General features: G+C 47.7%; 2 protein-coding genes across 3 annotated transcripts in view; one reads left to right on the top strand and one right to left on the bottom strand.

The window, feature by feature from the left end:
- Positions 1 to 4,316: 4,316 nt before the first annotated feature.
- Positions 4,317 to 19,502, bottom strand: part of LOC119869305 — a 57,993-nt gene continuing 42,807 nt past the window's right edge. Inside the window, exon 4 of the mRNA XM_038557634.1 lies at positions 4,317 to 4,679. Coding sequence (XP_038413562.1) covers positions 4,628 to 4,679 — 52 coding nt within the window. The 3' untranslated portion in view covers positions 4,317 to 4,627. The remainder of the gene's footprint in view (positions 4,680 to 19,502) is intronic.
- Positions 10,105 to 17,844, top strand: GPX7 (glutathione peroxidase 7). Of its 2 annotated transcripts, XM_038557999.1 has the most exons (4): positions 10,105 to 10,277; positions 10,897 to 10,941; positions 15,108 to 15,369; positions 16,976 to 17,844. In XM_038557999.1, the coding sequence occupies exons 1-4, from the start codon at positions 10,146 to 10,148 to the stop codon at positions 17,137 to 17,139; spliced, it is 603 nt and encodes a 200-aa protein (XP_038413927.1). In that variant the 5' UTR covers positions 10,105 to 10,145; the 3' UTR covers positions 17,140 to 17,844. The 2 variants fall into 2 exon arrangements, with proteins under 2 accessions (XP_038413927.1, XP_038413928.1); XM_038558000.1 differs by lacking the exon at positions 10,897 to 10,941.

Genomic DNA, 19,502 nt, shown 5'->3' with positions numbered 1-19,502 from the left:
GTATTTGACTTGTTAATAACTTCTTCTTGGTAAAACAAACAAAAAAATTAAGAACTTACAAAATTAGGAAAATAAGCAAAAAAACCCCACCACTCCTTGACACAAATTTGTCACTTGGCCTCCATGGTACTGCACTCTATTGGTTCTTGTCCTTCCTCCAGGTACTCGTTTAAGTCTCATTTCCCCCGATGTCTTCATCTCCCTGATGCTGAATGTTAGCGTCCCAAGAACTGTTCTTCGTTCTATCTGCACCAACTCTTCATCATCATCCAGGATCATGGTTTTTGGTTTTTAAAGATTTTATTTATTTATTCATGAGAGACACACAGAGAGAGAGAGAGAGAGGCAGAGACACAGGCAGAGGGAGAAGCAGGCTCCATGCAGGGAGCCCGACACGGAACTCGATCCCAGGACTCTAGGATCACGCCCTGGGCCGAAGGCAGACGCTCAACCACTAAGGCACGCGGGCATCCCAGGATCATGGTTTTAAATATTCCATCTGCCGTCCACTCCCAAATTTATATCTCTGACCTGGAGTTCTCTTCCAAGTCCAGACTCAGCTAGCCAACTTAACTAGAGAAAGGAGTGTTGTCTGGAGCTGTCTCCTAGAGCCCATTGTTACATTTTCAGGACTTTTCCCAGCCTCTTGTTAAACACAGCCATTACTAAAAATTAAATTATGTAAACTTAAAAATTAAATAAATTCTATTAAAAACAAAGGTACTATTCAAAACTCATCACTTTTTTAAAAAAATATTTCATTCATTTATTTGAGAGACAAAGACCAGCAGGAGCAGGGACAGAGGGAGAGGGAGAAGCAGACTCCCCACCCAGTGGGGAGCATGATGCAGAGCCCAATCCCAGGACCTTCATTGAGATCATGATCAGAGCCAAAGTCACTCAACTAACTGAGCCACCCAGGCACCCCAAAACTGATCACTTTCCTATATTTTATTATTTCCTATGCTCTTGGTGTTATTTATATCTATTCTCTCTGTATTATAGAAATACTATTTAATGTGTGCTATTCTGGCATCTCTTTCTAACTCCACATTCAGTGACGTCATGTTGGTAGCTCTGAAATCAGGCATGGTGAGAGTATTATTATTCTGCAGAAATTGGCAAATTTGACCAGTTTGATTTACTACTTTATCAGTTGCCTATATCTAAGAAAGTGACGTAAAGAATATTAACAATGCAGATTAAATTTAGATTGCAGGGACGCCTGGGTGGCTCAGCAGTTGAATGTCTGCCTTCGGCTCAGGACTTAATTTTTAAGTGATCCCAGGGTCCCCGGATCAAGTCCCACATCGGGCTTCCTGCATGGAGCCTGCTTCTCCCTCTGCCTGTGTCTCTGCCTCTCTCTGTGTCTCTCATGAATAAGTAAATAATATCTTAAAACAATAAATTTAGATTGCATTGTGTCTGTAGATTTTACACTGTAAATGACATTAAAAATTTGAGGAACTATTCTTCCAGCGTTGGAAAACTGCTATCTGAGTCAACAAAGCGGTCATTTGTGTCATTGACTGGTGAAGTTCCAACATAAGTATTTATTATTTCACTTTCATCTTACTAGTTTAAAGATTTTATTTTTTCTATTTATTTATTTGAGACAGCAAAAGAGAAAAAGAGAGAGGAAATGGGGGGAGGGACAGATGGAGAAGGAGAGAATCTTAAGAAGATTCTGCCCCAAGCCTGCAGCCTGACCCAAAGCTTGATCCCACAACCCTGAGACCATGACCAGAGCCAAATCCAAGAGTCGGACATCCAACCAACTGAGCCATCCAGGATTCCTACTTTTGCCTTACTATTAATGTAAATAAATATTAACTAATATTTACCTTGGAACTATCCTTTTTTAATTTTTATTTTTATTTTAACTCTAGTTAACATATAATGTTATACCAATTTCAGGTATATAATATAGTGATTCACCAATTCTATGTTACTCAGTGCTCATCACTGTAAGTGTACTCTTAATTCCCTTCCCCTATTTCACCCCTTTCCCCATCCACCTCCCCTCTGATGACTGTTTGTTCTTTCTTTAAAAAAAAAAAAAAAGATTTTATTTATTTATTCATGAGAGACACACAGAGAGAGAGGCAGAGACATGGGCAGAGGGAGAAGCGCTTTTCAGGTTGTCTTTTTTTCTTTGGTCGTTTGTTTGGTTTCTTAAATTGTACATATAAGAGAAATCATATGGTATTTGTCTTTCTCCAACTGACTTATTTTGTTTAGCGTAATACTCTCTGGGGATCGTTTTAATTGCATGTCGTTGCAAATGGCAAAATTTCATTCTTTTTTATGGCTGAACCTTAGAACAATACTTGTTCAGCAATTGCAACCATTAGTTGGCTACAGATACAAGTTTGGCAAAAATCGTGGCTGCCTGGCTGGCTCAGTCAGTGGAGCATGCAACTCTTGATCTTAGGATCCTGAATTCGAGCCCCATGTTGGGTAGAGAAATTACTTAAATAAATAACTTAAAATTTTCATTAAAAAAGAAGCAAACAAGTGAACAAACAAGCTTGGCAAAAATCAATTAAGGCATTCTGTGAGAATAAATTGGCCATATGGAATTTATGATAAAGAGGATCATATAAAGTGGTCCTCCCTTACCCGAGGCTTTGCCTTCTGCAGTTTCACCTACCCAGGTCAACTGCAGTCTGGAAAAAGTCCTCCTCATGCACCATCAGAAGGTCAGTAACCGCCTAATACTGCATCACAAACGCCTAGTCATTCGTCCCACTTCCTCTCATCATCTAGGCATTTTATTATCTCACATCATTACAGGAAGGGTGAACATAAAAGAGGATGTCAGCTACCTGCATTATGACCTCGGTCTGTACTTTCACATTGATCAGTTCTTCTTTCCAGCTCAAATCTTGACTCAGGCAAAAGACTCTGCGGGCAAAGCATCCCTGAGGGGAGCCCAAGCTACCCCTCAAACAATAAGGACTGCCCTTATTGACCGAGCCAGCAAGACCCTGCCAGTGATTGACTTCAAGATAATGACCAACCTGACCCTAACTGCGCACCTGCATGGACCCACCTTCCACTGTCCCACTTTTTCTTTATAGAAACCTAGAAGTATTTTCGACACTTTGGAGACCGTCTTTGAGACCCACCAGTCTGCTATCTTCCCGGTGTTGGCCTCACTGAAATAAATTCCTTTCTTGTTTTACTACCAGTCATCTCTCTGCCTTCGGATTTTGTCAGTAAAAAGTAGCCAAACTCGGTTTGTTTGGGACCCCTGGAGCCAGGTGCTCTTCCACTTCTATGCCCTGACTATAAACACAGTACAAGATATTTTGAGAGGAGGACCACATTCAGCCAACGTTTACACTATATTGTTATAATTGCTCTATTTTATTATTTGCACTTGTTGCAAATTTATATTTATAAATTAAGCTATTTATAAATTAAACTTTCTCAGGTATGTATGTATAGGAAAAAACATAGGTTTTGGGGTCTTTTTTAGGGGGGCAGAGGGAGGGGGAGAGAAGTTAACTCCTTGCCGAGCACAGAGTCCCACGAAGCTCAATCCCATGACCCTGAGATCATAGCCTGAGCTGAAATTAAGATTCAGATGTTTAGCCAGCTGAGCCACCCAGGCACACCAAAACATGGTTTTATATAGGGTTCAGGACTATCCATGGTTTCAGGCATCTATTGTGGGTCTTGGAACACATCTCCCACAGGTAGGGGAGAACTGCTAAATTTAATTATTTGTGAGTTGTGTGCTATGCACCCATTTATATCAGTAAACTTTATAATAAACTTATACGGACACACACACACACACACACACACACTTTTCCCTGGAGAACCAGTTGTCAAACACTGACAGCATACTGCCACTAATAAGCAGCTGCAAAACCGAGCTCTTGATTTTCCATCCCAAACCAGTTGCCACTGTAGGCATCTTCATTTCAATTATGGCAAAACTTCATTCTTCCAGTTGCTCTCACGACCCCAGGCCAAACCTTTAAGTCATCCGTGACTCTTCTCTTTCTCTTATCCCCTACATCCAAGCAACAGGAAATCCTTTGGCCTCTACTTCCTTTTTTTTTTTTTTAAGATTTTATTTATTTATTCATGAGAGGCAGAGAGACAGAGAGACAGAGAGAGAGAGAAAGAGAGAGGCAGAGACACCGGCAAAGGGAGAAGCAGGCTCCATGCAGGGAGCCCCACGTGGGACTCCATCCCGGGACTCCAGGATCACACCCTGAGCCAAAGGCAGACGCTCAACCACTGACTGAGCCACCCAGGCATCCCCAAGCCTACATTTTGCTTCACACTGATTACCCCAGTAGCCTGCTGACTGGTCTCCTCACTTCAACAATAGTCACAGTGATTCTGTTAAAATATGAATTAGAAATGCTATTCCCCTGCTTAAAACTCTGTTTTTTCTTTTTAATTTTTTAAAGAAGACTTTATTATTCGAGAGAGAGAGAGAACATGCCCGTACATGCGTGAGAGAGACAGCATGAGGAGCAGAGGGAGGGGACAAGCAGACTGCATGCCGAGCGCAGAGCTCCGTGCTGGGCTCGATCCCACCGGTGAGGGAGCAGAGGGCAAGCTGAGAGCCAAGCTGGAGCGGACACCCGCAATCCACCCCCACTCACAGGTGGGGTGTGTGTGACACTCCTCGGGCACTCCTGGCTGCCCTAAAGCTAAGGAAAGGAAAAACAAATGGTTAACTTGTTGAGGTCACAGTTCAGCAAGACCAGACTCTCCCTCAGTTTACAAATGTCTTAGTGATTTATAAGGAAAAAAAAAGCATTGTTACCAAGAACCTAACTTCCACAAGGAAACTCCCTTAACTCCTTCAACTATCTTAATGTTAATGCTTTACTAGAGGGGAAAACAACCTGAACTTGATAATGGCAAGGCCTTTAGTGTCTTGTAGGTCCTCTTTAGCATATAGAAGTTCTGAAAATCCTCCTTTCCCTTTACTCCCCAGCTCCCAAGTATATATATAGTCAGTGCTACCCCAGGGCAGCAGCTCTTTCTACCCACAGGTCCTGTCCCCATGCTTTAACAAAACCACCGTTTTTGCACCCAAGATGTCTTAAGAATTCTTTCTTGGCCATCGTCTCTGGACCTCACTTACACTCAAAAACTACATCACTAGATCATGACCCAACCTGAAATCAAACAGATGCTCAACTGAGCCACCCAGGCGCCCCTCCCTGCTTAAAACTTTTTTTAAAAATTTGTTTATCTGACAGAGAGACAGAGAGAGAGAGCACAAGCAAGGGCAGTGGCAGGCAGAGGGAGAGGGAGAAGCAGGCTCCCTGCGGAGCAGAGCCCAGATGGTCCCAGGACCCTGGGATCAGGACCTGAGCTGAAGGCAGGCACTTAACCAACTGAGCCCCCCAGGCGCCCTGCTTTAAACTCTTTAAGGGCCTTACATTCAGACTCCAAGCCAGTGTCTTTGCAATGGCTCCGAGGCCAAAGGGCCTGGGCCTTGCTGGATGCTGGATCCCGTTACCCCATAGTGTCCTCCCCTGCTACCCTTCCCCTCACTCCCTCCACACTAGCCTCTTTGCTATGCTCCTGCCTCAGGACCTGTGTTCTTGCTGTTCCCTCTTCCTGGAAGGCTGCTCTTCTAATTTTCCCCATTGTTTGCTCTCTTTTCTCGGATCTTTGCTCAAATGCCACTTTCTCAGTGAGGCCTCCTGCCAGATCATTGGAATTAAAGTCGCCAAATCCCTCCCACTGCCCACTCCATTCTCAATCCCTCTCCCCAGCTTATCGCCATCTAATGTACTATATGTTTCATATTATACTTTTAGTTATCATTCTTTTCCCTCTACTAGGATGTATGTTCAAGAACTATTGTCTTTTTTTTTTAAGATTTTATTTACTTATTCATGAGAATACAGAGAGAGAGAGAGAGAGAGAGAGAGAGAGAGGCAGAGACACAGGCAGAGGGAGAAGCAGGCTCCATGCAGGGAGCCCGATGTGGGACTCCATCCCTGGTCTCCAGGATCAGGCCCTGGGCTGAAGGCGGCGCTAAACCGCTGGGCCACCCGGGCTGCCCACTATTGTGATTTTTTTGTCTGTCTTATTAACTACTATATCCCTACTCTTAAAATTTGTTTTGTAGATAGTAGGTGTTCAACTATTTGATGAATGAACAAGCCATTAATGCGTATTCTAAGTACCCAGGAAAAGCTTCTTTGAGCTTATTATGGGAAGAGGAGTACAGGGTATCTAGGAGTGAGTCCCTTGCCCTTTCAGGTGCTCTGCTAAGAACTGTATGTGCACATATGTGTGCCTGTGGGTCTCCTACTTGTATAGAGAGACCACCTGGAATCAGCTACGCTCTTTCAGAAACACAAAAAAATTCATAGTGGACTGAAAAGAAAATGACAAAATATTCACTGATGTCTAAAATCAATAGCATTTCATATCAGATTCTAGCATAGACAAGTAATAAAAGTCACCAGACTAGGGGAGGAGGATAGATCCCAGAAGAGAAACATTTCACCACTATTTTTTTCCCTGCTTAGTAGAAATGCCTACCTATCTGGATTTTATTTTTTTTTAATATTTTATTTATTTATTCAGGAGAGACACAGAAAGAGAACAGAGAGACACAGGCAGAGGGAGAAGCAGGCTCCATGCGGGGAGCCCCAGATGGGACTCGATCCTGTGCCCAGAATCACGCGACCCAGGCGTCCCATCTGGGTCTTAACAGGAAATAGCTTGGCCAAGCTTGCAAAATTCCCAGTTGTATGGCGCAGAATTTGTGGACCGCCGTCATTGGGACTTGCAAGGAGAAGCTGAGTGAAAGGGACAGGCGGCACCGGCCCAAGGTTGGGGGGGTGGGGGCACCTTTTCTCTTCTCTGCCTCTTCCAAGAAGGCTGCTGCTCCTGGGCAGAGAGGCCACCCTGGCAGTGCAGAAGGAGCCCAGCTCTGACTTTAAAGGCCTGGCTTTCAGTTTCATTGACTGTGAGCTTGTGGCCACCTTCCAAAACTGCTCATCACAGCAGAGAGCAAAGCCCAAGCTCCTCGGCGTGGCCCTGACGACCCCCTCCATGTGGCCCTGACGACCCCCCAGTCTCATCTACCCTCTACCTTCTTATGCCAACGGCCAAGCAGCCCCTTGTAGACTCCGGGCCTTCACAGGCCCTGCTCTCTCAGGCTCACATTTCGCCCTCCTCTTCCCTAACCTGCAGAGTTCTCATTCCTCCTTGAAGACAAGATTGTAGTGTCACCACCTCCAGGAACTTTCCTGACTGCTAGGTTCACCACTGCTCATGGCTTAAGAACCCAGAGTTTCCTTTACCTCAGTGTCCAGAACACACGTGCTCTTCCTGTTTCTATGCACTTTCTTTGGAACAGCCAGAGAGACCTTTCCACACCATAGGATTCGCTGCCACTCCCCTGTTTTAAATAACAACAATGGGCCCTTGGGTGGCTCAGTTTTAAGAGCTGACTCTTGATTTCAGCGAAGGTCCTGATGTCAGGATCATGTGATCGAGACCTGCACTGGGCTAATAGAGACCTGCACTGGGCGTGGGGTCTTCTTAAGATTTTCCCCCTCCTCTTTCTCCTTCCTCTGCTCCTCCCCTCTTCACCTTCTAAATATAAATAAATAAACAAACAAACAAACAAACAAATAAATAAATAACCATGATCATTTCTTGGTTTACTCTTGACCGTACTCTTTACTGTGGCCTACCAGTACTGCGTGACCTCACCCTTACCCTCCTCATTCCTTCCCCTTTGCTCCCTCTGCGCCCCCAGGACCAGCCTTCTGTATTCTTCAGTGCACCATGTTTCTCTATCCCTCAGGACTTTTGCACTTGCTTCCTGGCTTCAACCTGGCTAATTTCTACTTACTCTTCAGAGTGCAGCTCAAACTTTTCTTTCTCTGGGAAGGCCTCCTTGTCTGCACCCCTCCCCGCAGCAGGCTGGTTTAGGATGGTACTTAACACAGCAGTGATTATAGACCTGTTTATGAATTAGTTAATACCTGTGTCCCCCCGGAGGGACCCTGCTGTCCTGTTCATCACTTCTTAGAGGCACCTAGAACAGAACCTGGCATAGACCGAGTACTCAATAAAGTGTTTGTCGAAGAACTATAGGAGTATGTAGCCATGATATTAACTGAAAAAGGAATTCAGCTGCCTCCATTTTGATCTCAAATTTTCCAGTCGGGCTCTTTTTTTTCCAGTTTGTCTCTAAGCTTGGATTGAAGACCTTGCAGGCAAAGCATCCCCTGATGGGAACCCAACTCACCCTCTCAGGCAATCAGGACTGCCCTGAGCCAGTAAGACCCTGACCATAACTTGACTCCAAGACAGTGATCAATCTGCCACTGCCCACCTGCACATCCCACCCACTTCTGTCCCATGTTTTCCTTATATAACCCTGGAAGCACTTGTGGCTCTGTGGAGACAGTCTTTGAGACTCTAGTCTGCTGTCTTCCCAGGAGTGGCCTTCCTGAATAAATTCCTTTCTTGTTTCACTCCCACACATCTCTCTGCCTTTGGATTTTATCCGTTAATAAACAGGTAGCTGAACTTGGTCTGTTTGGGACCCCTGGAGCCAGGAGCTCGTCCACTCCTGCGCCCCAGCTGCACTGTCACAGTGGCCTGTGAGGTCCTGAAGAGCTAGTAGAGCATCAGCACCCAGCACCATGCTTGGCATTTTGTGGAGCTCAGTAAGGGTTTTCTGAGTGTGTGAGACACTGTGATATGCTGCTCAGACTCCCCATCAGTAAAGACCCGAGACACCAGCTACTGGGAGGGCAGTCAGTGGAAGACCTTCAACTGTCAGCCCCTCCAGGGACAAGGTCACCTTCCTAGTTGGCCCCACATTCAAGGACTGGTGAAGCAGGGATATAAAACCCTAGTCTGGCCATTTTAGTTTATCTGGGGGACTACTGTGATGGGCCATTGTAGCTCCAGAGTCCCCAGGGGGTCAGCCAACACTGGTCTTTGGCCTGTAGGAGCTCTGGACCCTACAGTAGGAGCCCACTCCTGTTCCCTCCCTCCCTTCCACAGATGTTGATCCCAAGAGTGCTCCCTCAAAAATTCCTGCACCGTAACCTCCATCTCTACTTCTCCCAAACCCAACTTGCAACAGGCCCTTTCTGTCTTCTCTTCCCTTTCTCTGTGCCATCCCTCTCAGGAAACCTACATGCATTCACCTAAAGTTTGTAGACACCATTCAACTTGACAAGCACTTTGAAGTCATGGACCAGGAGCAAACGGTCAAGAAAAAGTTCTTGGGATGCTTTTTTGGTGCAAAAAGGTGCTTTTATTAAAGCACAGGGATAGGACTCCTGGACGGAAAGAGCTGCACGAGAGTCCTGAGGGGTGACTGACGATACATTTTTTAGTTAGTGGGGGTTAGGGATAGCGTGAGGCTCTAAGGAATTTTGAAGGAAAGCTTTCAGGACCTCGAGGGGGCCAGCTGCCCTACGGTAAGGTCATTTACTACTGCCTGGTACGAGCTCATCACGAGACCCTGAAGGTGCCTGTCAGTGGGCCAGCGCTCAGGAGGGATGCCAATAGCCCCTGGGAGGGGTCGCAGCCACCGGGAAAGGGACACTAAGAAGAGCAAAGCGACAGGACAACTCAACGAGGCAAGTCCTAGAGAGCAGAGGAGTCCCGATCCGCGGACCTCAGGACTCCTTTGTTCCTCTCTGCCCTCAGTTCACCCCATTCTCTCCCTGCCCTTCCGCGGGGGGTCGGTGCGCGGGTGCCCCGGGGGCTGCGGGGTCGCGGCGTCCTGCACCCCGACGGGGCCTCCCTGCCGCGGCTGCGGGGCTGCGGGGCTGCGGGGCGCGCGGGGGCCGGCGCAGGGGCGCACCGGAGGCCCGGCCGCAACCCGCGCCAGTGGGCAGAGGGCGGGGCGCGCCCGGGCCCCCGGACCCACCCCCCGACCCCCTCCCCGGGGCCGTCCCCGCTCCTCCTCCTCCCGGTCCTCCCCCCACCCGGCCGCCCCCCGCCCGGTCCCCCGCCGCGCCCCCGGGCCCCCTGCCCCCCTGCCCGCCCCCGCCTCTCCCTAGAGCCGCCCCTGCCCCCCGCCCCTCCCCGGGGCCGCCCCCGCCCCCGCCCCCGCCCCCGCCCCCCCGCGCCCACTCCGCCCTCGCTGCGCTGCCTGCTCGGAGCCAGGCATGGTGGCCCTGGTGGCGGCGTGGCTGCTCCTGTGGGCTGCGGCCTGCGCGCCCCGGGAGCAGGACTTCTACGCCTTCCAGGCGGTCAACATCCGGGGCAAGCTGGTGTCGCTGGAGAAATACCGCGGCTCGGTGAGTGCGGGCGCGCGGGGCGACCCCGGCAGGGCCTGCTGCTCCCCCCCGCCCCTCGGCAGGGCCTGGTGCCCCCCCTCCCGGCAGGGCCTGCCCCCCCCCCCGCAGGGCCTGCTCCTCTCCCCGCCCCCGGCACGGCCTGCTGCCCCCCCAGCCCGGCCCCCTGTCCCCCCTTCTCCCCCTTCCCCGCCCTCAGCCCCGCGGCGACGTGGCCCCGGCCCGGGCAGGGAAACCTGAAACCCCGTCCGCCGACGGGTTCCCCTCCCGGCCCTGGGCTAGGGAGTCAGACCGGCCGGCCCAGCCCCTGTCCCCCGGCTGCAGAGCGCCGCCCCCTTCGCCCCCACGCTGGGCCCGTGCTGCTCCCCAGGCCTCTGAGAGCCCCGCGGAGGCCACGTGCAGCCCGGCAGGGACGCGCTCAGGTGCGCGCACACCTTGCTCCAGCGCCCACACCAAGGCCCCAGAGGAAAGGCCTTTGCCCAGGGTTTCGCCCAGCTCCACAAAGCAGAGCGGAGAGGGGACTCCCCCATCCATCCGTAGACTTCTCTAGGCGAAACCCTAAGATGGCAGTGGGGCTGAGCTACCAGAGTCCCCCAAGGCTGACAGCTGTCTCCTCACCAAGGCGGGAGCTCAGCTCAGAGAGGACTCACAGGGAAAATGGGCCTGGGTAAGTCTTTGAAACAAGAGTGAGTGGCAAGACCCAAGAAGAGCATTCCAAGCAAAGAACTGTTCATACCAAGGCTCAGAAGCAAACCAACATGGACAAGGAAGGAGGAGGGGTGGGTGGGCTTCGAGCAGCCCTGCTGGCAGGAGTATCAAGCGTGAGGCTGAGTGCGGAAGATGAGACTGGAGAGAGTAGGGAGGGCCCAAGAGGGGCCTTGAACGCTATATTCAGAGGCCTAGATGTTGCACTGTGTGTAATAGGGAGCACTCACAGTCCATTTCTCAAAATGGGCTTGAGGCAAAAAGGATGGAAAAAAAAGATGGATCTACCTAGGGCCTTGGTGTGGGAAATGTGGGGAGTTGGTAATGGACACATAGGTACAGCATCCAGATTTGGGTGGACCACAAAGAAATGGCTATCAGCACTTTCTAAACCTTAAAATGCCAAATTATGGCGGGAGTCCTGGTGTTCCTTGTCCTAATTGTTCCCTAATGTGTTGTGAATTTCAAATGAGATGACAGTGTGGAAGTGATGTGGGAAACAAAGGCAAAAGAAAAAATTAAATTTCCTTACTGCTACAACCCATTGACAAGTCCTTGAAACAGGTAGAGTGACTTTCCTCTAGGAGCTCAGCTGCCTCCACGTTGACACTTTGCTAAGAACAAAAGACAATCTTAGCCTGACCCCCAGGATCCATTGAGTCTGCTTTAACATATAAAAATTCCTCCGGAAACTTTTTTTTTTTCTCTTGCCACCCCCCCCCCCCCCCCCCCCCCAAGATACAGGTTGGCAATCATCATCCAAGCAAATGAGCCACTGATATACATCTGAAGGGTGTATATCAGAAGCACCCTTGACTGGGTCTCATGACTGGGTTTTTACTAAGTAGTAATAATTGACCTTTTCCTAACAATAGTTAGCCCCCTCAGGATCCTGGAAACCTTGCTTCCAAAATGCCTTGGAGATTTGTGCTATCCCTAACCCTCTCTCAACTTGAAAGTGTATATAATCAGCCACTCTCTTTCTGCCCCTGGGTCCTGTCCCTGTGCTTTAATAAAAGCACCGTTTTGCACCGACAATGTCTTAAGAATTGTTTCTTGGTTGTTGGCTCTGAACCCCAACATTTTCCTCCATCAGAAGCACTGTACCCAGCAGGGCAACTCATCCAGGACTGAGGACAAAGAACCAGTAAGAGAAGGCCTTCTCCGTCCGGTCTCTCCTTCCTTCTAGTGTTGGCATGACAAAGCCCCAGGTTTAGCACTTGACCAACTCTGCTATTCATTCCTTCATTATTTATTTATTTATTTATTTATTTATTTATTTATTTATTTATTTTTAAAGATTTTATTTATTTATTCATGAGAGACACAGAGAGAGAAAGGCAGAGACAGAAGCAGGCTCCATGTAGGGAGCCCAACGTGGGACTCGATCCTAGGTCTCCAGGATCACGCCCCAGGCTGAAGGCGGTGCCAAACCCCTGCACCACCGTGGCTGCCCTCATTCATTATTTATTATTGAGCACCTACTATATACTAAGTATTAGGCCAGTCTTTAGGATACAGTGGTGAAGAAAACAGACAAGTTTCCCTTTAATAAAGTGTATCTGAAATGGAAAAGAGAGAGACAATAAACAGGAACAGAGAAATGAACAAGGTAATTCTTAGTACGGTGGTATTAAGTACTAAGACATAAATAGAACAAAGTCTATTTATTTTCAGAATAAAGTACTCAGAATGTGAGGAACAGATCCAGAGAAGTTATCCCAGAATTCTTTTTTTTTTTTTTTTTTTTTTTTTTTTTTTATCCCAGAATTCTGAATGTTTTAATACTCTAGGTCAGGGGGATCCCTGGGTGGCTCAGCGGTTTGGCGCCTGCCTTTGGTCCAGGCATGATCCTGGAGTCCCGGGATCTAGTCCCACATCTGGCTCCCTGCATGGAGCCTGCTTCTTCCTCTGCCTCTCTCTGTGTGTGTCTATCATGAATAAATAAATAAAATCCTTAAAAAAAAAATACTCTAGGTCATTGTAACTCCTAAAAAGCCAAGGATTTTCACTCATGGGAATGAGAAGCCAATAAATCAATCAGAAAAAAAATTGAAGAAAGAAAGAAAGAAAGAAAGAAAGAAAGAAAGAAAGAAAGAAAGAAAGAAAGAAAAAAAGAAAGAAATAGAAAAAAAGAACAAAGTCACATACCTACTAGGAGATAGAGTGAGAATTTTAACCCAGGCAGTCCAGTTCTAAAGCCCAAGCCCTTAACTGCCAGGTTTAAAGGGAAATCAGAAACAGGCAGTTCAGGGAAGCTGTTACTAACTACTGGCTCATTATATGTATTTTACCATAGTCTTTTTAAACATTGAAAAAGGTTTGCTGGCTTCCAGTACCTGCCTGGCACTGAGTCCAATCCCAGAGACAAAGCCATGAGCAAGATTGTTTGGTTTGTGCCCTCAGGCTCAACTGGGAAGGCTGTCATTCGGACCAGTGTTGAGTATGATGCATAATAAGTGACCGCCTGGGAATGTGCTTGTCTAGGACATGAGCTTACACATGTAGAGGCCTGAGTGTAGTGTGTGTGCTAATGCTTTCTTTGTTTACTCCTATGTGCACACCTGAGTCTGTATCTATATTTGGAGATATATATATATATATAAACTATGTGCATTTGGATGTGTCTGTCCATCCATGTTTTGGTCACTTTAAAGATAAACTTTTTAGGTTTCAGGTATGGAAGGAAAAGTAGAATTTCCTTCCAAAAAAGTGGGCAGATGCACAAGATGTAAATTAAAAATAAGCAACCTTTCATGCTCTCATTGCTCAGGGATCCAGCAGAGAAAAAAGAGAAAGACCCCTAACTAGGGAAGGGAGTTAAGGGTCCTAGTTTCTCCCTATCACAGGCAGACTATGACATGCTGACACAAATGAGAGAGGTTGTCCTAATGATCTGTGGCCCCATGGACTGGGTCCTTCCTTACCTGGTGGAAGCAGGGGAGGGGAGTTCTAACTCAGTGTTCTCACCATCCAGCCCAGTAGTTCTCACCTACTCTAGGACACATGCAACAATGTTTGGAGACATTTTGGACTGTCAAAACTAGACATCTGGTGGGTAGAGGCCAGCGATGCTGCTAAACTCTGTACAATGAATAGGACAGCCCCCGTGTAACAAAGAATATCTGACCCAAAATGTCTGAAGTGCTGAGGTTGAGAAACCGTGTGTAGCCTGAGCAGTTGTGCCTGTGCGTGGCCAGGCTGCCTATGGGAGGGGACTCTCTTTATGGAGCCAGCCAGTATAATCCCGGCTCTTCTAAAGAAGTGGCCAAAGGAATGGGGCTGGGCTGCTCAGACACAGGGTAAGATTTAAGAATTCTTTAACAATGTATAACTAGAAGCTAAAAACAGCATTGGTGCCAAAATTCTATATGCAGTATTATAATTGAGTTCTATCAGCCAGCTTTGTATTTATCACCTAAAGGCTATAGTTAAACACATTTATTATAAGGTGATAATACATTTAAGGTTTAGTCTAGTGACTCAAGAGAGTGGTATTTGTGTGCTGGAGGGAGAGGGGCAAAATGGGGTTGCCCTGAGGGCCTCTTATGAAGAAACCCCATGTCTATCTACAACCCCTGCAGGTGATTGTGTACGTGTGCACATGTATTCATTCAACAAACACTTCCTGAGCCTTTTCCGTGTGTCACGCCTGGGAGTGAAGCAGACGTAGCTCCTGCCCTCGTGGGTTTCCAGTGGGTCTATTGCAAGGGAGGCCACTAGGGCGATGAGCGCAGTCGACTGGGCCCGAACCTGAACGCACATCCACCTTTGCACTCCCCAACGTTGCCTCCGGACGTGAGCGCACCCGTGGGTGCACCTCTATAAATGTGTGTGTTGGTGGGCTTTGTGTGATGTGTGCTAAATGTATTTTTGTGGCTGGCGGAGGCTTGTCCTCAGACACGTGCGTGCACGTGTGATGTGGGGCACCTCTGTGGGCGTGTTGGTGCCCATTGGGGTGCTGCCCTTGTGTGCTACACAGCACTGGAGGTCAGGGGCCCCTGGGGCGACCCCGACCCGGCACTGGAGGTCAGGGTCCCCCGGGGTGACCCGGCACTGGAGGTCAGGCCCCGGGGCACCCAGGGCCCGACCACTCAGGCTGCATGTGTCCGGTTGCTTCTGCTGCAGGTGTCGCTGGTGGTGAACGTGGCCAGCGCGTGCGGCTTCACTGACGGCCACTACCGGAGCCTGCAGCAGCTGCAGAGGGACCTGGGGCCCCGGCACTTCACGGTGCTCGCCTTCCCCTGCAACCAGTTCGGCCAGCAGGAGCCTGACGGCGACCGTGAGATCGAGAGCTTCGCCCGCCGCACCTACGGCGTTTCCTTCCCCATGTTCAGCAAGGTCGCGGTCACGGGCACCGGGGCGCACCCGGCCTTCAAGTACCTGACCCGTGAGTCCCCTGCGGTCGCGGCCCCGCAGCAGAAGCCGCTGGCCGGCTGGGTGACGGGCCCTGCGGAGCCGGCGGGGCGCCTGGGCTCTGGCGATCGAGAGCAGCCCCACCCGGCCCTTGAGGCCCCCCCCACTCCTGCAGGCCTCGCTGGGACCCTGTTTTCATTCGCGGGGCTGCTTAAAGGAGACCCGGCCCTCAGGTGCCGTCAGTGTGCATCAGGCGAGCTTAGGATAGAGAAAACAAGCCACATCCCCAGAGAAGGCTGGCCAAGAGAGTGACAGGACGGGCGACTCTTGCCCTGAGTTAGGGGCCAAGTCTGGAGGCCATGAACCAAAAAATACCAGACCTTAATATTTCAGAAATAGATCCCTTCTGCAACCCCAGAAGCCTCCGAACCACAAGACGAGGTCATAGGCCAACCTTGTCACTATGGCCCTGTTTCTTCCCTTGGGCCTTTCTCTTCCTTTCTGGGCTCCATTTTTGCCCTGTCCTGCTCCATGCTTCTGATGCCTTCAAATCCCTACCGCCACCCCCCATTCGCCTGGAGGAGTAGATGAAAAACAACAGTATAGCAAACAAAGGATCCCTTACCGAGGCAGATTTGAATTTTGTTCTATGAGTCAATCCTAGTATTTGTTTATTCCCCTATGTTTTTATTAGTACTTTTTCTGGGTCTCATAGTTATAGATCAAATCTAATATTGCTTTAGAAGCAACTGGGGAGCTCTTAAAAGTGGGTTAGCCTGAGACCTACTGAAGTAGGGCCTGAGAATCTCTTTATATATATTTTTTAAAGATTTTATTTATTCATGAGAGACACACAGAGAGGCAGAGACACCGACATCTCCCTGCAGAGAGCCTGATGTGGGACTTGATCCCAAGATCACACCCCGAGCCGAAGGCAGATGTCCAACTGTTGAGCCACCCGAGTATCCCAAGAATCTGTCTATATTAACCACCCCCCACCACCACCCCACACCATCTCCCCCCCACCACCATGATTCAGATGCAACCAGTCCACAGATTAACATTTGGAAACCATTAAGATTTCGTTAGAGAATAGCTGTAGACTATTCAGTAGTTTGAGATCATTAAGAAAGGAGGAGCTGATACTGCTTTTATCAAACACTTAACAGAATCCTAAAGCAATAGTTCTCAACGTTGGGGCCATACTGGCATCTCCTGGAGAGCTTTTAAAAAATACTGATCCCTGAATCTTACTACCAGAGATTCTGATTTAAGTAGTCTGGGTGTGGGGACCCCTGGGTGGCTCAGTGGTTTGGCGCCTGCCTTCGGCCCAGGGTGCAATCCTGGAGTTCCAGGATCGAGTCCCATCTCGGGCTCCCTGCATGGAGCCTGCTTCTCCCTCCTCCTGTATCTCTGCGCCTCTCTCTCTCTCTCTCTCTCTCTCTCTGTGTGTCTATCATAAATAAATAAATAAATCTTAAAAAAGTAGTCTGGGTGTGGACTGGGCATCAGGATTTTAAAAAGTTAATTCTTACCAACAGAACCACTGCTTCAAGGGAAGGATGGACACTGGTAGTGGAATTCCAGGAGAGGGGATACAGGGGAAGCACACTTTGCTCTCTTTCTTCCTTTTTCTCTAGAGACTTCTGGGAAGGAGCCCACCTGGAACTTCTGGAAATACCTAGTGGCCCCAGATGGAAAGGTAGTAGGGGCTTGGGACCCAACTGTGTCGGTGGAAGATATCAGGCCCCAGATCACAGCACTTGTGAGGAAGCTCATCTTGAAGAAGCGAGAAGACTTATAACCACTTTCTCTCCTCTCCCACTGTCCCATTCCCTACTCTCCCTCCGTCTTCCACCTTGAATAGGTGACCAAAGCAAACTCAGTGGTGCTCAATGGTGCTTGGAGGGAGGGCCTATGGACTCCACTTTTATCCCACCTTCCCTATTACTCCTAAGGGGGAAATTTTCTAGTATTTTGGATTACTTGAGTCTTAGAACAACTTATCGGAACTCTTGGCCGATGAGAGCTCTTGACCAATGAATCACCAGCCAATAAGAACCTCTAGCCCGTGAAAACATGTGGCAAATAGAAGTATATCAAGCAATAATCTCCTGCCTATTAAGAACTCTGTAAAATGGGACCATTTCCTACCTCACAGGGCCGTTGTGAGGATGAGGATGAAAGATCTATTAAAGTGCCTAGGGCAGTGCCAGCTTATTAGGAGTCATTCAATAATTTTTTTTTTGCATATAAACCAAAAAATAACTTGTAATCAATAAAAACTTGTGCCCAACATGAATTTCCAGCCATTGAGAATCCAGGCCAAAGATTTATTTGTTGTTGTAATTGTTTTCCTCTGTATTATTTTTTAAATTACAAAAGTAATGCATGTAGATTGTAAAATAACACAGAATGATGTAAAATAAAAATGAAGATATCCCCCCTCCTCATTTTCTATATCTCATTCCCTGGAGGTAAATAAATACTGTTAGCAATTTGGTACAAAGACTTCCTATTTTTTTTTTTTTATCGAGCCAATCATTATTGCCCAATAAGAACTCACTGACTGAAAGTACTCAATAATAATAAATAAGCAGAGGTTATAAATAGATAATTCAATGAATATTGTAGAAGGATAATAAGGCTATGAGAAGATATTCAGCCTCACTAAAGTTGGAAAGATTTTTTAAATGATAATACCCATAGCTGGTAAGGTTGTGGGGAGATGGGCATTCATAATACCTGTTGGTGGGACAATGAACTGGCACAAGTGGGTGATTTGGCAGTATCTTTTATTTCTTATTTATTTATTTTTTATTTTTTATTTATTTATTTATTTTTCTTATTTATTTATTTTTTAAAGATTTTATTTATTCATGAGAGAGGCAGAGACGAAGGAAGAGGGAGGAGAAGCAGGCTCCTCGCAGGGAGCCTGATGCAGGACTGGATCCGATCTGGGAATCCGGGATCAGGCCCTGAGCCCAAGGCAGACACTCAACTGCTGAGCCACCCAGATATCCCAAAATAAAATATTATTTAAAAAATCCAGAATAAGGAAGTATAATATTTTTATCAAAAATTTTTAGTGTTAAGTGAGGAAGAGAGAGAATATGGACCAAACTATTTTTTTTTAAAGATTTTATTTACTTATTTGAGAGAGAGAGCATGAAAAGGGAGAAGCAGAGGGACTGGCTCAGTGGGAAGCGAAAGGCAGAGCTGACCTGGGGCTCAACCCCAGGACCCTGAGATCAAGACCTGAGCTAAAGTTAGACACTTAACCAATTGAGCCACTCAGGTGCCCGTCGACCACCTTAATATGGTGGTTGTCAATGAGGGAGTCAGGGGAAAGGGGATAACAGGAGATCTTCACTGTCTTTGTTGAGTATTTCTGTAATGTTTGAATTTTGTATGTAAAATACGTATTTTTTTATAGAAATATAAAAAGAGGCAGCTAAAAACTGAGGTGATAGACAAAGTCACTGACTGATAATTCCTTAGCCAATAAGAATTTCATGTCCACTCCTCCCAAGGTCACTCTTCTAGAAGGGAAACTCAGATTTAAGTCCTGGCTGTGCCCCTGACTCCTAGACCAAGCAAATTGTTTCCTCTCTGCTGTCTTCCATTTTCCCACTGGACAATGAAAGGGTTAAACTGTGCTTATCCTTCTTTCAGTGTCCCTTAATGGTCCCTCTCCAAAGCTACCCAGAGTAAATGAGGGCTCTCTGTGAGTGACCACGAGCCCCACTATGGTGGCCTCCAGGGTGCCCTTACACACCCTGCTCCAAGTTCCAGCTCCACATATGCTGTGTGCGCACACCCACAATGAAACACAGCAATGACAGAAATGTTCCTGATGGACACCTCGGAACCACGTTCTCAGTGGACCTCTCTCTGACCTGTCTCGCTTGACCTCTCAGCCACATCTGACATTGCTGACTGCATTCTTTTCCCTGACTCATCCTCTTCCCTTTCTTGGTTTTCCCCCTTTCTCTTTGAGTGCTCCTTCCTCCTCAGTATCTGCTGATGTCTCTTCCTCCTGTTTACTCCTTCCTGTTGGTCTTCCTTAGGGTAACAGGCTGGTCCTTCTCACTCCCTGTACCCTTCCACAGCCATCTCATTAGTTTGACCACCATCAATGCCCTATTTTCAAAAAAACATTTTATT

Source organism: Canis lupus, chromosome 15, assembly GCF_011100685.1.
Source record: "Canis lupus familiaris isolate Mischka breed German Shepherd chromosome 15, alternate assembly UU_Cfam_GSD_1.0, whole genome shotgun sequence".
Classification (NCBI taxonomy): domain Eukaryota; kingdom Metazoa; phylum Chordata; class Mammalia; order Carnivora; family Canidae; genus Canis; species Canis lupus.
Note: the sequence above shows the minus strand (reverse complement) of the source record. Positions and strands in the feature narration are given on the sequence as shown.